The following is a 22,069-nucleotide window of genomic DNA, read 5'->3' as shown; positions in this document are numbered from 1 at the left end:
ATAGAGTGGATGTTTCCTGTAGTGAGGAAGTCTAGAACCAGAGGATGTTGCCTGGATTACAGGGTATGAGGGAGGTTAGAGGGCACAAGGACTTCCATTTAGAACAAGGATGAAGAGGAATTTTTTTAGCTAGAGGGTGATAAATCTATGGAATTCATTACCACAAACAGCTGTGCAGCCCAAGTCATTGGATATATTTAAAGTGGAGTTTGATATGTCCTCGATTAGTCAGGGCATGAAGGGAGATGGGGAGAAGGCAGGAGAATGGGGCTGAGAGGGAAATGGATCTGCCATAACCAAATGGTCGAACGCCTAATTCTGTTCCTATATCTTACGGTATTACGTACAGTGTAAAACTTGTCTTGCACTCTGTCCATTCAGATCTATTCTTTACAACAGTGCATTGAGGTAGTACAAGGGAGAACATTAAATACATTAATAATATCTGAGATACGCACAGGGCATAAAAGAAAACTGGAGGGCTATGTGGGAGAGAAGGGTTAAATTGATCTTAGAGGAGGTTACAAGATCGGCACAACATTGTGGGCCAAAGGGCCTGTACTGTTCTATGTTCTAAAACAATAAGAGAATGCAGAATAAAGTGATACAGTTACAGAGAAAGTGCAGGCAGACTGTAAGGTACAAGGTCATAGTGAGGTAGATTGAAGTCAGGAGTCCATCTTACTGTACTAGGCGACAGTTCAGTGGGGTGGCAGCTGTCCTTAAGCCTGGGGGTACAGGCTCTCGGGCTTTTGGATTTTCTGCCCAGTTGGAGAGGGGAGAAGGGAGAATGGAGGGGGGAGGGCTCTTTGATTATGGTGGCTGCTTTACTAGATATTGGTCTTTGTTCTTTAACTGTGTGGACTGTCCACAAGACATTGGGTTGTAACCATTATATAACTGGTACATTAAGTATTAAATTATTTTATTATTGTCACATGTACAGTGAAAAACATTGGTTTGCATGCCATAAATACGTCATGTCATCCCATCGGGATGTCGGAAAATAGTAAAAGAGCATAGTGCTACAGTTACAGAGAATGTGCAGTGCCGGTAGAGATTAAGGTGCAAAGACCATAACAAGGTCAAGAATCCATCTTTTCCTACCGGGGGACCATTCAGCAGTGTGTATGAGAGTGTGGCGTGTAATAGGCATGGATGGATTTGAGCAGGAGTCTCCAGTACCTGGAATGCACTGCAAAGGGTGGTAGTGGAGCCAAATACAAGAGGTTTAAAGTTCTCTTACGCTGCCACATGAATGTGCAGAGAATGGAGGGATACGTTGCTCAGGCAGGAGAGATCAGGTGTTGTACACCTCTGTCAAATGATTTCTCATCCTCCTCCACTCCAAAGAGAGCTCATTCAACCTATCCTCATAAGCTGTGCTCTCTAATCCAGTCAGCGTTTTGGTAAATCTCCTCTGGATCCACTCCAAAGCTTCCATGTCCTTCGTATAATGAGGCGACCAGAACTGAACGTAATATTCCAAGTGCAGTTTAACCAGAGTTTTACCTCGTGGCTCTTGAACTCAATCCCCCAATGAGGGCCCACACACCGTATGTTAGAACAGTATCATGGGCTGAAAGGCCTGTTCCTGGGCTATACTGTTCATTCTTACAGCCTGGAGGAGACCATTCAGCCCTTTGTAGCAGTACCACACTGTAACGTTTGTCTTATTACACCCTCATTCCCTGTCCTGTGAACTCTCCCTTTACAAAAGTTTATCAGACAGCTTTATTTGTTACTTGTACGTCGAAACACCAAAATGTATGGCTAACCACTACGATATTGTGGTGCTCTGATTATGTCCCCTGTGCAAGTTGACTCTGACCCCCTTTGTTCAAAGTAAATTTATTGTCAAAGTACGTATATGTTACCATATGCTACCCTCGTGTTTTCTTGAGCAGAGCAAATAAATACAGTAGAAACAATGGAAAAACTACACACAAAGACTGACAAACAACTAGACAAGCTGTGCAAATATGAAAGAGAAAAAATAATAAATAATACTGAGAACATGAGTTGTAGAGTCCTTGAAAGTGAGTCAAATTATGCATTGTGGAATCAGTTGGGTGTTGGGGTGAGAGAAGTTATTCACGCTGGTTCAGGATTGAGGAGTAATAACTGTTCCTCAGCCTGATGGTATGGGTCCTGAGGCTCCTGTATCTCCTTAGACCATAAGACAAAGGAGCAGAAGTCGGCCATTCAGCCCATTGAGTCTGCTCCACCATTTCATCATGAGCTGATCCAATCTCCCCTTTAGTCCCATACCTCCACCTTCTCACCATAACCTTTGACTACTCAAATACCTATCAATCTCTGCCTTAAATACACCCAGTGACTTGGCCTCCACTGCTGCCCGTGGCAACAAATTCCATAGATTCACCACCCTCTGGCTAAAAAAAAATAATTTTCACATCTCTGTTCTGAATGGGCGCCCTGCAATCCTCAAGTCATGTCCTCTCGTACTAGACTCCCCCACCATGGGAAACAACTTTGCCACATCCACTCTGTCCATGCCTTTCAACATTCGAAATTTTTCTATGAGGTCCCACCTCATTCTTCTAAACTCCAAGGAGTACAGTGCAAGAGCGATCAAACGTTCCACATATGTTAACCCTCTCATTCCCAGAATCATTCTAGTGAATCTTCTCTGAACCCTCTCCAATGTCAGCACATCCTTTCTTAAATAAGGAGCCCAAAACTGCACACAGTATTCCAAGTGAGGTCTTAACAGTGCCTTATAGAGCCTCAACATCACATCCCTGCTCCTATACTCTATTCCTCTAGAAATGAATGCCAACATTGCATTTGCCTTCTTCACCACCAACTCAACCTAGAAGTTAACCTTAAGGGTGTTCTTCCTGATGGCAGCAGTGGGATGAGGGCATGGCCTTGGATAGTGGAGGTCCTTAATGATGGAGGCTGCTTTCTTGTGGTGGCACTCCTTGTAGATGTGCTCGATGGTGGGGCGGGCATTGCCTGTGACGGACTGGGCTGTATTCATCGCTTTCTGTAGACTTCTCTGTTCTTGGACATCGGCGTTTCATTATCTCTAATTATGAAAGGTGATGACAGACAGGTTTTCTGTGCTGTGCATAAACTCTCCCCACTGTCTCTCCAGCAGTTAACGATGATCTGATTTCTCCCAACAGCTGCTGCTCATGGTCAGAGTTAATACCCTAACTTGCACAGACTTCTTCATTTGCGTAGCTTCAGCTGGATGGTCCTAACCTTGTACCTCCCTCTCTCCCTTGTCCACAGGCAGGAAAGCTGAAGAAAGTCTACCATGCCAAGCGGAAAAAGGAGCGTGTTGCCGTTCTCCGGGAAAATAACTGCAGGGTAAACCCGGCCTCTTCCTCATGGAAGCAGCAGAAACTCCAGCGACTGAGAGAAAAACGCAGCCAGGAGGCAGAAAAGGTGAACGGGGAAATTCTGTACACACATCCCGTACGAATATAGTGTGCATTCGATGGCTACTCTATTAGTGTGGAACCCACTGTGGTCTTCTGCTGCTGGAGCCCATCCTCTTCAAGGTTCTACACACAAAATGCTGGAGGAACTCAGCAGGACAGGCAGCATCAATAGAAAAGAGTAAACAGTTGACGTTTTGGATCTTTCATCAGGACTCGGCCCAAAACGTTGACTGTTTACTCTTTTCCACAGGTGCTGATTGGCCTGCTGAGTTCCTCCAACATTTTGTGTGTATTAATTTGACTTTCAGCATCTGCAGCTTTTCTCTTGTTTGCTGTTCAAGGTTTGATATGTTGTGGGTTCAGAGATGCTCTTTTGCACACCACTGTTGCAAATGTGTGGTTATTTGAGTTGTGAGCGAGTAATCATCGGGAAAAGATGCAAACTCCACACAGACATTGCGCTCTAATGGACCTCCTCAACAGCAGAGATTCTGCAGATGTTGGAAATCCTGAACAGCACACACACAAAATGCTGGAGGAACTCTCCTCCCACCTTCTTACCTTGTCATCCTCTCCAGGTCTGTTTTATACTCTCAGTAGTCACTTATTCCCCACCCCCTGTACCTAATGAAGTAGCCTCTGAGTGTATGTTCATGGTCTTCTGCTGCTGTAGGCCATCCACTTCAAGGCTCAACGTGTTGCCCGTTCAGAGATGCTCTTCTGCACACCACAGTTGTAACCTGTGGTTATTTTAGTTACTGTTGCCTTCCTGTCAGCTTGAAAATGTCTGGCCATTCTCCTCTGACCTTTCTCATTAACAAGGCATTTTCACCCACAACTGTCGCTTGCTGGATGTATTTTCACACCATTCTCTGTAAACTCTTGATGGGCGTGCAAATCCCAGGAGAATGGCAGTTTCTGAGTTATTCAAACCACCCATTCTGGTGCCAACGATCATTTCGCAGTCAAAGTCACTTAGATCACATTTCTTCCCCCATTCTGATGTTTGGTCTGAATAACTCCTGAAACTCTTGACCATGTCTTCATGCTTTTATGCACTGAGTTGCTGCCATGGGATTGGCTGATTAGACATTTGCATTAACGAGCAGGTGTACAGGTGTACCTAATGAAGTTTCCACTGAGTTATGCGGCACTATAAAATTCTGGTCAGGCTGTACTAGGAGTACTTTATGCAGGTCTGGTCACCCTGTTGAGGGAAGGATGAGGAAAAGGGTGCAAACAGGGTTGCCTGGATTACAGGATATGAGCGGGTAGAGGGTACAAGGACTTCTCTTTAGAACAGAGATGAGGAGGAATTCCTTTAGCCAGAGGGTGGTGAATCTGTGGAATTCATTGCCACAGATGGCTGTGGAGGCCAAGTCATTGGATATATTTAAAACGAAGGTTGACAGATTCTTAATTAGGAAGGGCATCAGTTACTCAGAACAGAGTTCAGAGGGATAATAAATCAGCCGAGAAGGAATGGCAAGCAGACTCAATGGGCTGATTGGCCTACTTCTGCCCCTATGTTTGTGGTCTATATAGGGAAAAGTGTAATCACAGTTAGGAGCTAGTTACTGTCCCAGCTAATAATGTCCATCTGTCCCTCACGGTCTATCACAAGGTGGAACTCAAATTGCAGAGCAGATTTAATGGGCCGAATGGCCAACTACTGCTCCTATGTCTTATGGAGAGATTGGACAAACTTGGGTTGTTTCTTCTGGAGTGTTGAAGGCTAAGGGAGAGCTGATGGAAGTTATGAGAGGCATGGAAAAGTCAGAATCTTTCTTTCCCCAGGGTGGAAAAGTCAAGTTCTAAAGGACGAGGTGAGAAGGGGAAAGTTTAAAGATGCGTGGGGCAAGTTTTTTTTAAACAATGGGTGCTTGGAATGGACTGGTGGGAGTAGTGCTGGAGGCAGATACAATAGTGGTATCGAAGAGACAGTTAGATACAGTACATAAATTCACAGGGTATGGGGCCATCTGGATCATGTGCCAATAGAAGGTATTGGTTAAGTTGTCGTTGTCTCTGGTGCAGATATTGTGGGCCGAAGAGCCCATTGCTGTTCTAAAAACAGTATCGGTTCGGGTGTTGGAAAAGACCAGCAAGGGTGTGTGTGTCTGAGCTGAGGCAGTCAGAATTGCAGAGATGGCACAGGGACAGCTCCACACCCTCAAATTGAAATGTAATTGTCATTCAACCATACACATGGTTGCAGCCAAACAAAGCAGTGTTTCTTCAGGGCCAAGGTGAAAACCACAGTACCAACAGTCACCCACAGCATAAAGCACACATAATTACAATAGGAGAAAAACATAAGCAGTATACAGTAGCCATAGTCCCTGGGTGTCATGGCCTGCAGGTTGCTGGTGCAAGGGATGTTCTCCTGGAGCCATGTTTCTGCAAGAACAAGCACGCAGCAGTTCCCCACCACGCGCTAGTGCAGCTGTAAACGCAATCCACCCAGCGAACACTGGGGGGCAGCATTGATGGGAGGAAACATCCCCCAACCCAACATGGAATCCAGAGCACCCTCTCCTCTCTCCCACACAACTTGTGCCTTTCCTCCCCTGGGTGCTTGCAGCAGGCAATCCTGTGACACAAGGGCCTGTTGTGTCCAACACCCGAGACCACACAGCTCCCCTGCCATTGGTACATCAATGAACCAGTGTGTAAGGCCATAAGACAGAGCACAGTACAGGGCCTTTGGCCCACTATGTTGTGCTGACCTTTTAACCTACTCTTAAGATCAACCTAACACTTCCCCCTACATAGCCCTCCATTTTTCTATCATTAATGTGCCTATATAAGAGTTCCATAAATGCCCCTAATGTATCTGCCTTACCACCACCCCTGGCAGGATGTTCCTGTGTGAAACCTACCCCCCGACATCCCCCCAGACTTTCCTCCAATCACCTTAAATTATCCCCTCTTGTATTAGCCATTGCCACCCTGCAAAGAAGTGTCTTGACTGTCCACTCAACCCATGTCTTTTGTCATCTTGTACACCTCTATCAGGTCATCTCTCAACCTCCTTCACTGCAAAGAGAAAAGCCCTAGCCTGTTCAACATAAGACATGGCCTCTGGTCCAAGAAGCATCTTGATAAATCTCCATTGCACCCTCTGTGAAGCCTCCACATCTTTCCTATAATGAGGCGACCAGAACTGAACACAATATTAGTGTAACCAGGGTTTTATAGAGTTACAACATTACTTCGCAGCTCTTGAACTCAATACTCTGACTAACAAAGAATGTAGAAACATAATTAGACCATTTGGCCCATTGATTCTGCTGTGCAATGGTCGATTTATTTTCCCTCTCTTGGTAAACCTTTGACACCCTAACTAATGAAGAACCCATCAACCTAAGCTTTAAGTATACCCAATGACTTGGCTTTCATGGCAAGTAATTCCACAAATTCACCACCTTCTGGCTAAAGAACTTCCTCCTCATCTCTGTTCTAAAGGGACGTCCTACTGTTCTGAGGCTGTGCCCTCTGGTTGGTGTGGTCTGTGAGTTTATGACTCTAGAAGCTGAGTCAGGTTTTCAGATAGTACTGACAGAAGGAAGTTTGTAGATAAGGAATTGGAGGATCTCTAGGTTAGATCTTCCAAGAATACGGAAGTGACAGGAGGAGGAGCCATTGCAGAGGGAATCTCTATCAATAACGATACATATAAGAATAGAAACGTAGGTCCCGCCAGATTTGTAAGATAGTTTGGAAGTCCAATCCTGAAGATCACGCAAGACGTCCAATGTCTGTGGTAATGTGGGACATCCAGCAGCAAGGGCAGCACGGTGAGTAGTTGTCAGCGGAACACTATGACAGAGCCAGCGACCTGGATTCGAATCCCACCGCTGCCTATTAGAGGTTTTTTAATGTTTTCCCCATCGCATTTCCTCCAGTTGCTCCAATTTCCTTTCACATTCTAAAGACATTTGGTTTAGCAGGTCAAATGGGTAAAATTGGGCTGCACAGGTTCATTGTACTGGAACAGCCTATTACCATGCTGTATCTCTAAATTTAAAGAAAAATGTACGTAGTAAGCTCCCAGAAACAGCATGAGATTACAGCCAATCAGTCTGTATAGTTTTGATGATGGTTGTGTGGGAGATAAAGGCTGAGATGATCAGTGGCTCCATTTAATATTGGAGAATGTATACAATATACAACTTGAAATTCTCACTCTCCGCAGACATCCTCGAAACAGAAGAAAGGCTTTGCTTCAGAGAAAAGTTCTTATTTTCTGGGAATCTTTCACCACTGCACCAGCAGGCGAAGCCTCAGACCTGTGGTGCAGACAGTGTGCTCAGATCTCGTGTGTGGGACCACCTTCTGATTCAGATCAACCCGATGAAGGGTCTCGGCCTGAAACAGTGTGTACTCCTCTTCATAGATTCTGCCCGACCTGCTGAGTTACTCCAGCATTTTACATGTGTTGCTCTAGATTTCCAGCATCTGCAGAATATCTTGTGTTTCTGATTCAGAGCTGAGTTCTATCCATGAGTCAGAATACACACCCTAAGCAAACACTGCAGCAGATGTGTGTGCACACCAAGGTAGATTCTACTGAAAGCATATTGTTCAGCTGGACAGGGCTCAGAAAAGATTCACGAGAATGTTACTGGGACTGGAGGGCTAGAATTATAAGCAGAGGTTTATAAAATCATGTGATGTATAGAAAGGCTGGTAGACAGAAACACACAAGGGTCTTGGCTTGTAACATCGATTCTTTATTGCTCTCCATAGATGCTGCCTGACCTGCTGAGTTTGTTGCCCTGGATTTCCAGCATCTGCAGAATCTCGTGTTTAGGTAGTCATAGTCTTTTTTATTGCCCGTATAGCAGGGGAATCAAAAATTAGAAGGCAGAGGGTTTCAGGGAAAGTATCTACTCGAGGGTAGTGGGTATACAGAGTGAGAGGACAGAGGAAGTGATAGAGGCAGGTACAGGAACAGTTAAACAGGTACATGGATAGGGAAGGGAAAGGGTTATCAGCCAAACGTGGACAAATGGGACTAACTCAGGCAATGGCTGCTTTGAATAAGTTGGACCGAAGGGCCTCTTTCTGCACTCTATAACTCAAATTAATTCTACCACTTTCTCAAATTGCTGTCTTTACCCGCAACTTAATAAGCATATCGGATCTTGACTAACATATGGTTCGAAAGGCAGCACATCCAGTTCAGCACCCGTATTGGGGTGTCGGCCTCACCTGGAGCAGATCCTGAACCCGCAACTTCCTGAACCAGACATGCTGCCTGTGAATCCTGGCTCTGTATGTGGATGTGGAGCACTCACCATCTCCCCTCTCTGTTCTCACACCCACCCCCACCCCCACACCCCAAGGTTAAGCAACGTTACGCCAAGACCATAGAAGATTTGAACAAGTACAACCCAAAATACATGGAAGAGATGGAGATGGTGTTTGACCAGAGCCAGCAGTTGGAGCAGAAACGCACAATCTTCCTCAAACAGATCTTCCTCTCTATTCATCGGCACCTTGACGTCACCAACAATGAAAGGTGAGATTACATAGAAACATAGAGATTGTACGACAAAGGAGCCATTTGACCCATCGTCTCCAATATTCCATCATGGCTGATTTATTATCCCTCTCAACCCCATTTTCTTGCCTTCACCCTGTAACCTTTGACAGCCTTACTAATCAAGAATCTATCAACCTCCACTTTAAATATACCCAGAGACTTGGCCTCCACGGCTGTCTGTGGCAATGAATTCCACAGAGTCATCACTCTCTGGCTAAAGAATTTGCTCCTCATCTCAGTTCTAAAGAGATGCCCTTCTATTCTGAGTCTGTGTCCTCTTGTCCTGGACCCCCACCCCCACTGTTGGAAAGATCCTCTCCACTCCCACTCTATCGAGAATTTTCAATTTCAATGGGTTTCAGTGAGATCACTCTTCATTCCTGTAAGCTCCAGTGAGTACAGGCACAGAGCCATCAAACGTGTGGTTAAAGCTGCACTGGGAGTGTGTTATTTGAGAGTGTTGAGTGATAGGAATACAACGTACTGTTCGTTAAGTTTGTGTTTGGCCTCCCTACACAGCAGGCAAAGCAGAGCTGTGGGAACAGGAAGGGAGGTTGAAATGAGAGGCAACTGAATGCTCATGGTGCTCATTGCCCCCCAGTCTTAGAACATAGAACTTTGCATCACAGTACACGCCCTTTGGCCCATGATGTTGTGCTGACTCTTTAACCTACTTTATGGAATAGCTATCTAAGAGTTTCTTAAATGTCCCAAATGTAACTGCCTCTACCACCACCCCAGGCACCCACCACTCTGGGTAAGAAAACTCATCTTTGACCTCCTCCTTATACTTCCCTCCAATCACCTTATACCCCCTTGTATCTGTCATTTCTGCCCTGGGAAAAAGTTCTCTGGCAGTCCACTTGATCTATGCCTCTTACTATCTTATATGCCTCTATTAAATCACCTCTCATCCTCCTTCACTCCAAAAAGAAAAGCCCAAGCTTGCTCAACCACTCCTCATAAGCCATGCTCTCTAATCCAGACAGCATCCCAGTAAATCTCCTTGCAACCTCTTTAAAGCTCCCTTATCCTTCCCATCATGAAATGACCAGAACTGAACGCAATACTACAGAGTTTTATACAGCTGTAACATTAACTTGCGGATCTTGAACTCAGCCAGTGAAGGCCAACACACCAGGACTGAGCTTAAGTTACCATTCAATGTATTTCTTAGTAAACTATTTAAGAACTTTTTAAAAGCTATTTATTAATGCTTTTTGAGAGGGTGATTTTAGATGCATATTTATATTGAATTAAGTATTGTATGTAATTAGTTTTGCTACAATAAGTGTATGGGACATTGGAAAAATGTTGAATTTCCCCATGGGGATGAATAAAGTATCTATCTATCTATCATACACCTTCTTAACATTGTTCAGGCTTCCAGTTGTACCTCCCAGTTTCTCACTTGATTCCCTCCTCCCCCACCCACTTTCCCCCTCATCTGATCTCACCAATTGTCTCCCACTCTTCCTTATTCTGGCTTCTTCCCCATCCGTTCCAGTCCTGATGGGTCTCAGCCCGAAACATCAACCATTTATTCCCTTCCATAAATGCTGAGTTTCACCTGCATCTTGTAAGCTTTTCTCCTTCATAAAGGGTTGCATCTCAGATGCAGCAGGGGCAGATCTACCTGAAGCAGTTTCTCAATCAATCCCAATACTTGCCACTTCTCTTTCTGCAGCTTCCGGAATATTTTTAAGGATCTACACCAGACCGTGCTATCAATAAATGACCAGAATGACTTAAAATGGTGGCGGAACACGTACGGCCCAGGAATGCCGACGAACTGGCCGTACTTTGAGGTGAGTTCTGAAGCACCTTCTCCATTTGAGATAAAGATTAGCTTTATTTGTTACACGTACATCAAAATGTTAGTCTCAGAAAGACCTAGACAGATTGGGAGATTGAGCAAAGTTGCAACAGATGGAATATTCTGTAGGGAATTGAATGGTAATGCACTTTGGTAGAAGGAATAAAGGGACAGACTGTTTTCTAAACCAGGATAAAAATTCAGAAATCAGAGGCGCAAAGGGACTTGCAGGATTCCCTAAAAGTTAACTTACAGGTTGAGTCGATGGTAAGGAAGGCAAATACAATGTTAACGTTAATTTTTTTTTTATGGATACAGTGAAGAGTGTGCTCTTCCAGCCCTAGGAGCCGAGCTGCCCCACCAGTCCACTTCAATTTGGCCTAGTCACGGGACAATTCACAATGACCAATTAACCTACCAACCAGAACGTCTTTGGACTGTGGAAGGAAACCAGATCTTCTGGAGAAAACCCAGGCATTCCTCGGAGAGGACGTACAGACTCCTTACAGATGATGTCGGAATTGAACTCCAAACTCTAATGTCCCTAGCTGTAATAGTGTCACACTAACTGCTACGTTGTGCCTGTGATCCTGGGGCTTTAAGGCAATGGGGGGGGGGGGGGGGTCCAGAAGAGGTTCATGAGGATAATCCCAGAAATGAAAGGGTTAATGCCTGAGGAGCGTTTGATGGCTCTGGGCCTGTTCTCTTTGGAGTTTAGAAGAGTAAAACGTATCACATATTGAAAGGCATAGATAGAATAGATATGGAGAGGATGTTTCCTAGACTGGGGGAACCTAGGACCAGAGAGAATATAGATGAAGAGGAATTTCTTTACCCAGAGGGTGGTCAGTCTATAAAATTTATCGCCACAGACAGCTGTAGCGGCCAGGTCATTGAGAATACTTAAAACCGAAGCTGATAGATTTTTGATTAGCCAGGGCTTCAAAGGTTAAGGAAGACAGCAGGAGAATGGGGGTTGAAAGGGAAAATAAATCAGCCATGGTGGGAAGACACGATGGGCCAGTTTGCCTAATTCTGCTCCAGTGTTTTTATAGTCTGGATAGGGAAATGGGTAACCACAGTTAGGAGCCAGTTACTGTTCCAGCTACTAATGTCCACCTCCCCACCACCGTCCATCTAAGGGTAGAAACTGGTTCAATTGGCGAGCCTCTTGCCCAAGAGTCAAAGGTTGATAATTGAAAGTTCCCTCTGGATTATGGCCAACACTTCCAAAGCAGCACAGAATAATAGTGTAATTGCTAGATAAACCTATTTAATCCTGCCAACACCCTCCTGGCCTTCCAGCTACATCTTTGCCATTGTTCAACAGAAAACCAGGACAGTTCTCCCAGTAATGTGACTAATCTGGTTCGTGATCTGCTTATTAATTTACAGCTCCAGGGAACATGTGGCGACTTGGAAACTGCCTCCTACACTTTAGTGGTGTCTCACAGTCATAGACCACTACAGCACAGAGGCCCCTTTGGCCCATCTAGACCATGCTGGACTATTAATCTCCCTAGTCCCACTAAACTGCTCCAAGAGCATAATCCTCCATATCTGTCACATCCATGCACCTATCCAAATTTCTCTTAAAAGTTGAAATTGAACCCAAATCCTCCATCTCTGCTAGCAGCTCATTCCACACTCTGAACAATTACTTAGTTTCAAACCTAGTGCAAGATGAGTAACTGCTGCGTGCTTGTTCTTGCAGAAAAATGGCTCCAGGACAACATCCTTTGCACCATCAATCTTCGGGCCTTGCCATTCAAGGACTTGTACTAATATTATATTGTGAATGTACGTGCTACTCTAACGATATGTGGTGTGTGTGACTGTATGTACTGTTTTGCACCTTGGCCCAAGAGGAACGATGTTTCATAGAGTCACATAGGAGTACAGCACGGAAACAGGCCCTTCAGCCCATCTAGTCCATGCTGAAACCATTTAAATTGCCTACTCCCAGCAACTTGCACTGGGACCACAGCCCTCCATACCCCTATCATCCAGGTACCTATCCAAACTTCTCTTAAACATTGAAATCAAGTTCCCATGCACCACTTGTTCTGGCAGCTCACTCCACACTCACACGACCCTCTGAGTGAAGAAGTTTCCCCTCCTGTTCCCCTTAAACTTCTCACCTTTCACCCTTAACCCATGACTGGTTGTAGTCCCACCCAACCTCAGTGGAAAAAGCCTGCTTCATTTAGCCCCGTTCATTTAGTTGTATACTGTATGAGAGTACAGTTGAATAACAATTAAGCTTGAACTAGATAACCTGGACTGTAATCACTTGAACTGAACTCAGTGCCTTACTGGCATCTTAACGTTAAAGTTTTAATCTCACAGGAATGGAGCCCAGAGATGGAGAACATAACAGACAAGAAGGGGAAAGGACAGAAGGAAGGAGATAAGGTCGTACTTCAGAGCTTAAGGTAAACAGTGAGGATTTGGCTTTTTTCCTAAAGAACTACTGTCCTCCTCTACTCATGTTTTCCCCCTCTTCTATCCAACTTGCTCATTCACCTACAGTGGCACCAAGTCCCCTCCGTACCTCAACCTTCCTGGCCAGTGTACACACGCGAGTGTCCCCATCTTCCGCCACAGGATACTAGCCTCGCTCGCTCCAGTTCAAACCGACCCCGTCAGGGTTACTGGATGGCAAGGACAACTAATCCTCCAGCTCAAAGCACCGAGTCCCTCTGTGGGTATCCTGATATCTGTTCATCAGGTTCTACAACGTGGTTCAGATGCTCCAGGAGAACCAGGGATTGATAATGATTTCATACTCCCCTGCTCTGTCCTTTCCAATTAGGCATTTGCTGTTGCTTTGTAAGCGAGGAGCACCAGGTAATCTCAAAGGCCCCCTTTGTCTGCCAACTAGTGAGTACATTTCAGATTGGTCCTCATTGCCCATGAACGTGGGAGCTGGCAGGTTGTGAGAGATGTGCGCTCGGTTCTGGTCGCCTCAGTATGGGAAGGATGTGGAAGTTTTAAAGAGGGTGCAGAGATTATGCCTTATGAGGATAGGTTGGGTAAGCTAGGGTTTTGGAACAAAGGAGGATGAGAGGTGTACTGAATGATCAGAGGCATTGATTGGGTGGAAATGGCTAGTATGAGAGGGTATAATTTTAAGGTGATTGGAGGAAAGTATAGGGTGAATGTCAGATGCAGTTCATTTTTTTTTACTGTGGTGGGTGCGTGCGTGGAACATGCTGACAGGGATGGTGATAGAGAAATGGAGGGCTATGTGGGAAAGAAGGATTAGATTGATCTTGGAGTAGGTTAAAACATTAGCACAATATTGTAGGCCGAAGGGCCTGTACTGTTCTGTCTTCTAAATGCAAGCTGCTTTCCTTCCTTCTTTGTGGACACAGCTCAGGCCAGGCATCAAGGCTGTATCCCTTCCGAAGGCGTAAGCATTCCCCGTGAACTGGGACGTTATTAAAGTGCAACAATCCATTTGCACAACAACCAGAGTAAGAAAGGAAGAGGGAACTGAGAGTGAGATCCATTCCATCTTGACTTTTTCACCAGAGAAGATCCCCCCCCCCCCCAAAAAAAAAATCTTCGGTTCAACTTCCTATGGCCCATGATAAGAAGCATAGATCAAATGGACATCCAGGGCAGAAATGGCCAATAGCAGGGGTGCCTAATTTTAAGGTGATTGGAGAAATGTATGGGGGAGGGAAGGCGGGTGTTAAAAGATAAGTTTTGTTTGCACCAAGAGTGATGAGTGTATGGAGCAGGGGTTATGTAGGAGACCAGAGTTAGATTGATCTTAGAGTGCGTTAAAAGGTTGGCACAACATTGTGGGCTGAAGGGCCTGTTCTGTTCTATGTTCAGTGATGGAGTTCATGACTTATGCATAGATTTAGGTGTCTTTGTGAAAGGCAGTAATTGCTTCACTAAGGTTGCCCTGGGCGAACCACCTGCTGAGAATGCTGCAGATGTCCTGGTCAAAGTGCCCTTGTCCTTCCGGATACCAGAGAGCTCAGGACAGGGACATGATGAGGCATGCTCAGGGACATGCAATCATCCTGAGTCCCAATTTCTGTTCAGTAATGGAGAAGGTAACCAGATTCAACTTTGATGCTCTTCATGGTCAAACATTATAAATAATAATGAATTAATGGGGAAGAGCAACAATGTGATGCTGAGGCTTTATAGCGCATTGGTCAGACAACACTTGGGAGTACTGAGAGCAGTTTTAGGCTGCTTATCCAAGAAAAGATTTGCTGGTATTGGAAAGGGTCCAGAGGAAGTCAATGAGAATGATTCTGGGAATGAAAGAGATATTAAATGCTCCCATGTGTTGTGTCTTATTGAAAACTATCAAGCATTGAAAGACCTAGATTTCCTATTGTGGGGGGAGCCTCAGAATAGAATGTCCCTTTAGAACAGAGAAAAGGAGGAAGTTTGGCCATGGAAGCCAAATCATTGAGTATAATTTAAAGCTGAGGTTGATTAGTTCTTGATTATTCAGGATATCAGAGTTACAGGGAGAAAGTAGGAGAATGGGGTTGAAGGAGGTGATAAGCCATGATAAAATGGCGGAGCAGACTCGATGGGCTGAATAGCCTAATTCTGCTTCTATGTCTTATGGAATATCGAGACTCTTTGAAGTCAAACTAAAAGACGTCAGGACTATACAGCAAGTCAGTCAGTAACTGGGGAATTCAAAGTCAATTTATTCACCACGTACAACCCTGCAATTCATTTTCTTGCAGGCATTCACAGTAGATCCTTCAAGAAAACAACAACCTTGTCATGGTTTGGAGGCTTGCGTGCCTCAATGACCCGGAGAGCTATGTTGGCTAGAGTCAGAGCTTTATGCTTTGGCTCTGGGTAAGGCCCCCCCACGTTCGATGGTTTAGCTCAGGGCTAACAACACCGACTGGTCAAAAAAATTGTTATGGAAACAGCAATGGGGAATCCTTCTATATCTGTGTGTGACGGTATCCTTCACTGCTACCAGTGGCGTTACAGGCACTGATGATTCACAGATAAAAAGAAACAATAGACTCGATGAAAAACTACACTAACAACCAAGGACAAATTGCAATTATGAAAGATAAGTAGTATTGAGAACATTAGTTGCAGTGTTTTTGAAGTTGGGTTTTTGAACAGTTAATAATTGATGGATCAGATGAAAGGTCACCAATTTGAAACATGAATGGCTTCTCCCTCCAGGGACACCCGAGTTGCTCTGTATTTCCAACACTTTCTGTTGCTTTAGGTTTCCAGAATCTGTAGTAGAGTTGGTTTCCTCTCACTACTCACTATCTAAGGCATCTCAAGCGGAGGAATCAAAATGCAACAAAGAATTGTTAATTCAATTGCTGGTCCTCGGACATGTCGATTGATGCCCAGGTTCGGAGCCTTGGATCCAAAAAGAGGTTGCTGTGAACAGGAGGCTCTCCCCAAACCCGATGGTGACCATTGCAGACGCCGGTTCACAGCCAGAGTTCGTTTTAAAAGCCACTCCTCTTTTGCTTTGGTTTCACAGTTTAAATAAAGGTTATTCCCTTGGCGAGGATGGCACAAACATCCCTGGCGTCAGAATCCGAGCACTGTATGATTACTCCAGCCAGGAAGCAGATGAGCTCAGTTTTAAGGCGGGTAAGCTCTATGTCATCAACTTATGCCTCTTAATGTTCCCCCAAAACGCAGGGCTGGAAGCAGCAGGAGAGAAGGGACTCTTGAGGTTCAATTCCTCTCCTTCCTGTACCCTCTGAACCTCGTGGTTGGAAGACATGTTCTCAATCTCTGTCTCTCCATGAACTTTGCACAGCAATAGGCAGCCTGTCCCTACAAATCAGTGTTGCTGTTTATGTTCTTTAAAAGACTCCTTGCATTCTTCTAAACCCAACAATGGCATAGAAAACAACAGAGACAGACCCTTTAGCCCATCTAGTCTGGTCTTTTGTCTTGTCCCAACTACTGTTCCATAGCCCTCTAGACCTCCCTCATCCATTTAAGACATTTAACATTTATCTCTCATTTAACACTTCTCTTAAATGTTAACAATTGAACTCACATCTATCACTGGCAGCTCATTGTATTCATTCACTCCTTTGTTCCTTGTATTATCCCATCTAACCAGTCTGGGATAAGGGGTTTATCCTGGATTGCCTACTATTTTATCCCATTATGATACGTATGTCCATTTCTTCTATTATTCTTGTAGTTATCACCCCTGTTCTGTTCTTATCTACCAGTACAAACATTGAATATTTATCCTATTAAACCTCACTTCAAAGAGCTTCACTCAGCCAAGCTTTGATTTCTTTCTTAGTGAAGGATTCCAGCCTGCTCACAATTCCCAGATAATTCTAACCTTAGATCATGTTCATCTTAATCATTTTTATGCACCTTTTTCTGTATTTTTTAAAAAAGTTTTCCCTCACTGGCTGTTCTTCTCACGCCTTCATTTCCTTACCATTTTCTTTCCTGCTCAATCCTCCTTTTCCATTTAGTTTCTTTATATCCACTTCTTCTTGAGTTATTTAGCAAAGCCATCTCCAGTTCTGCATTGTTCTGTTTGCTAAAGCCCTCACCAGTCTGTGCTAGCCGCTCTAAATACGCCAGTCATACAGCATTCCTTTGTGATGGCCCCTTCAGGGTCCGATACTAAATCATCTCCCTTGGCCCAAGCACAATCAGTACTCCATTACTCCCTGCTGTCTGACTCTCTGGGGTCTTGTTCTAAATCATCTCCCCTGGCCCAAGCACAATCAGTACTCCATTACTCCCTGCTGTCTGACTCTCTGGAGTCTTGTTCTAAATCATCTCCCCTGGCCCAAGCACAATCAGTACTCCATTACTCCCTGCTGTCTGACTCTCTGGGGTCTTGTTCTAAATCATCTCCCCTGGCCCAAGCACAATCAGTACTCCATTACTCCCTGCTGTCTGACTCTCTGGGGTCTTGTTCTAAATCATCTCCCCTGGCCCAAGCACAATTAGTACTCCATTACTCCCTGCTGTCTGACCCTCTGGGGTCTTGTTCTAAATCATCTCCCCTGGCCCAAGCACAATCAGTACTCCATTACTCCCTGCTGTCTGACTCTCTGGGGTCTTGTTCTAAATCATCTCCCCTGGCCCAAGCACAATCAGTACTCCATTACTCCCTGCTGTCTGACTCTCTGGGGTCTTGTTCTAAATCATCTCCCCTGGCCCAAGCACAATCAGTACTCCATTACTCCCTGCTGTCTGACCCTCTGGGGTCTTGTTCTAAATCATCTCCCCTGGCCCAAGCACAATCAGTACTCCATTACTCCCTGCTGTCTGACTCTCTGGGGTCTTGTTCTAAATCATCTCCCCTGGCCCAAGCACAATCAGTACTCCATTACTCCCTGCTGTCTGACTCTCTGGGGTCTTGTTCTAAATCATCTCCCCTGGCCCAAGCACAATCAGTACTCCATTACTCCCTGCTGTCTGACTCTCTGGGGTCTTGTTCTAAATCATCTCCCCTGGCCCAAGCACAATCAGTACTCCATTACTCCCTGCTGTCTGACTCTCTGGGGTCTTGTTCTAAATCATCTCCCCTGGCCCAAGCACAATCAGTACTCCATTACTCCCTGCTGTCTGACTCTCTGGGGTCTTGTTCTAAATCATCTCCCCTGGCCCAAGCACAATCAGTACTCCATTACTCCCTGCTGTCTGACTCTCTGGAGTCTTGTTCTAAATCATCTCCCCTGGCCCAAGCACAATCAGTACTCCATTACTCCCTGCTGTCTGACTCTCTGGGGTCTTGTTCTAAATCATCTCCCCTGGCCCAAGCACAATCAGTACTCCATTACTCCCTGCTGTCTGACTCTCTGGAGTCTTGTTCCAAATCATCTCCCCTGGCCCAAGCACAATCAGTACTCCATTACTCCCTGCTGTCTGACCCTCTGGGGTCTTGTTCTAAATCATCTCCCCTGGCCCAAGCACAATCAGTACTCCATTACTCCCTGCTGTCTGACTCTCTGGGGTCTTGTTCTAAATCATCTCCCCTGGCCCAAGCACAATCAGTACTCCATTACTCCCTGCTGTCTGACCCTCTGGGGTCTTGTTCTAAATCATCTCCCCTGGCCCAAGCACAATCAGTACTCCATTACTCCCTGCTGTCTGACCCTCTGGGGTCTTGTTCTAAATCATCTCCCCTGGCCCAAGCACAATCAGTACTCCATTACTCCCTGCTGTCTGACCCTCTGGGGTCTTGTTCTAAATCATCTCCCCTGGCCCAAGCACAATCAGTACTCCATTACTCGCTGTCTTCAAGCTCCTCATCTCACCACTGAGAAGCTTCAGCTTCACATCTTCTTCATTCACATTCTTGAAACCTTCATCAAGATCCTGTTGGACTTACTTTGTCACATCTGAGTTTAGATCATAAGACATAGGAACAGAATTTGGCCATTTGGCCCATTGAGTCTGCTCCACCATTCCATCATGGCTGAATTATTTTCCTTCTCAACCCCATTTTCCTGCCCTCTCCCCATAAGCGTTGACACCCTAAGAACTTATCAACCTCTGCTTTAAATATGCTCAATATCTTGCCCTCTACAGCCATCGGTGGCAATGAATTCCATAGATTCACTACCCTCTGGTTAAAAAAAATTCCTTCTCATCTGTTCAAAATGGTTATTCCTCTATTCAGAGGCTGTGCCCTCTGGTCCTAGACTCCCCCACTGTAGGAAACATCTTCTCTATCTAGGCCTTTCAATATTCTATACATTTCAATAAGGCCCCCCCCCCCCCCATTCTTCTAAACTCCAGTGAGTACAGGCCCAGAGACATCAAACACTCCTCATACATTAACCCACTAACTCCCAGAATAATCCTTGTGAACCACCTCTAGACTCTCTCCAATGTCAGCATATCCTTTCTTAGATAAGGGCCCAAAACTCTCACAATACTCCCAAATGTGGTCTGACCAATGACTCATAAAGCCACAGCTTTATATCCTTGCTCTTAAATTCTAGTCCTGCCAAAATGAATGCTTTGTCACCACTGACTCAACCTGTGAGTTAGCCTTTAGGGAATTCTGCACAGGGACTCCCAATTCCTTGTACCTTTGATTTTTCAATTTTCTCCCCATTTAGAAAATAGACTATGCCTTTATTCCCTCCACTATATTCTATCTGCCATTTCTTTGTCCATTCTCCCAATCCAAGTCCTTCTTCTGCAGACTCCTTGCTTCCTCAACACCACCTGCCCTTCCACCTACCTCTGTATTTGTAAACTTGGCCACAAAGCTATCATCCAAATCACTGACATATAATGCAAAAAGAAGTTATCCCAATACTGACCTCCGTGGAGCACCATTTGTCACCAGCAGCCAACCAGAATAGGCCACCTTCATTCCTACTCTTTGCCTCCTGCCAGTCAGCCAATCTTCTATCCACGCTAGTATCTTTCCTGTAATACCATGGGCTTTTATCTTGTTAAGTAGCTTCATGTGTGGCACCTATATAAATCCAAGTAAATAACATACATTGATTTTCCTTTGTCTTTACTGGCGGTTAACTACTTGGAAAAACTCCCAACAGATTTGTCAGGCAAGATTTCCCCTTCAGGAAACCATGGTGACTTTGCTCTACTTTATCATGTGCCACAAAGTACCTGGAACTTCATCCTTAATAATTAACTCCAACATCTTCCCAACCACTGAAGTCAGGCTAACTGGTCTATAATTTCCTTCCTGTCTTCCTCCCTTCGTAAAGAGTGAAATGACATTTGCAATTTTCCAGACCTCCAGTACCATTCCAAAATCTATAAATTCCTGAAAGATCATTACTGATGTCTCCACGATGTCTTTAGCTACCTCTTTCAGAACCCTGGGGTGTAGTCCATCTGGTCCAGGTGACTTATGTACCTTCACACCTTTCAATTTGCCTTGCACCTTCTCCTTAGTAATAGCAACTAAACTCACTTCTGCCCCGACACACTCGCATTTCTGGCATACTGTTAGTTTCTTCCACAGTGAAGAATGACTTGACTGTTGAAGACACTCTTTCTAACAAACTTTTTTTCCTCTTTAAAATGCTGGGTTAAGTTCAAAGTTAATGCTAGTTGTTTTGTTAACTAGGAGGCTGGGACAATTCTGCATTTTAATTAGGATTAAAGCAGAAAAGAGGGAGTTTTCCCTCTATTTTCAGTAGCACTTGGTCTGAGGGCCTGCAGATCACAGAGCACTCTGGATCAAAGTGAATTGACCTTACTAGCATTATACTGGATTGGTGAAGACTGCATTCAGCTCAGCCAAGTATATAATGCTTAGATTGATGGGATCCAGATAGTCAGATGGTTATCACATGAGGTAAGTGATACAAACATCGTAACTCCAGCCTTCGTTTATGTGCCTATTAAATGTCATATCGGTTCATAGCCTCCTCTACTGTCATGATGAGGCTGGTTTCAAGTTGGAGAGAACCACCACATTTTCCATCTGGGTAGTCTCCAACTTGACGGCATGAACATCAATTTCTCTAACTTCCAGCACTTTTCTCCCTTTCCCCTCTTTTCCCAATCCCCATTTTGACTCCCCTTTTACACTTTGTCTTTTCATCTGCCTATTAGCACTCTCTTCCTTCCCTTTCTCCCATGGTCCACTGTCCTCTATCAGATTCCTCCTCCTCCTCTTTCAGCCCTTTACCTAATCCACCTATTATCTTACAGCTTCTTGCTTCCTCTCCCCATTACCTGCCAACTCGTCCTCCTCTCCCACTGTAATTTCCCATCTTTTCCAGTCCTGATGAATGGCTGTTTATTTTCCCTCCACTGAAGCTGCCTGACCTGCTGAGTTCCTGCAGTATTTTGTGCGTCTACATCTAGACGTCCAGCAAATTCTCTTGTGCTTAGCAATTGGTTAGTTCCCCCATAGATTATCTTGTCTGCCATCCAGCTGGTGTTTGGTCAGGGGATTGTGAAGCAGAATGGGAAGTTGAGCAATTAAGCATCAGCACATTTAAGAAAAAGATAAGTTGGCAATTGTTAAGTTTGTGAGGTCTTGGCCCAAATCATTGCTTGCGTGACTTGGGTAGAGGCTGACACCTAGTGTCTGGAAGCAAGCTAGGTGATTTATTTTGGACAACGGTCAGAAAAATGAAGTTATTCCAGAAATGCTGTGTATGAGGAGGACATGCAGTTGGGGAGATTTGACAGTGTTGCCAGAAACAAGAATTCGAGCTACAGGAAAAATCAGGTAGGTTGGAGTTGCATTCCTCCAACATCTTGGTTATTTTGAGTTTTAGACCTGGAACAGTCGAGTTATAAGGGATGGAAAAATAATGCTTTTCT

General features: G+C 44.8%; 1 protein-coding gene across 2 annotated transcripts in view; it reads left to right on the top strand.

Moving 5' to 3' along the window:
* LOC140719402 (protein kinase C and casein kinase substrate in neurons protein 3) overlaps window positions 1-22,069 on the top strand; it is a 79,668-nt gene that overhangs the window by 53,900 nt on the left and 3,699 nt on the right. Inside the window, exons 5-9 of one of the 2 annotated variants that reach the window (XM_073034031.1) lie at window positions 3,265-3,420; window positions 8,768-8,943; window positions 10,655-10,775; window positions 13,133-13,218; window positions 16,293-16,405. In XM_073034031.1, the coding sequence (XP_072890132.1) occupies window positions 3,265-3,420; window positions 8,768-8,943; window positions 10,655-10,775; window positions 13,133-13,218; window positions 16,293-16,405 (652 nt within the window). The remainder of the gene's footprint in view (window positions 1-3,264; window positions 3,421-8,767; window positions 8,944-10,654; window positions 10,776-13,132; window positions 13,219-16,292; window positions 16,406-22,069) is intronic. The other variant, XM_073034032.1, reaches the window with a different exon arrangement.

Source organism: Hemitrygon akajei, chromosome 31, assembly GCF_048418815.1.
Source record: "Hemitrygon akajei chromosome 31, sHemAka1.3, whole genome shotgun sequence".
Lineage (NCBI taxonomy): Eukaryota > Metazoa > Chordata > Chondrichthyes > Myliobatiformes > Dasyatidae > Hemitrygon > Hemitrygon akajei.
This window is presented reverse-complemented; position numbering and strand designations above follow the sequence as displayed.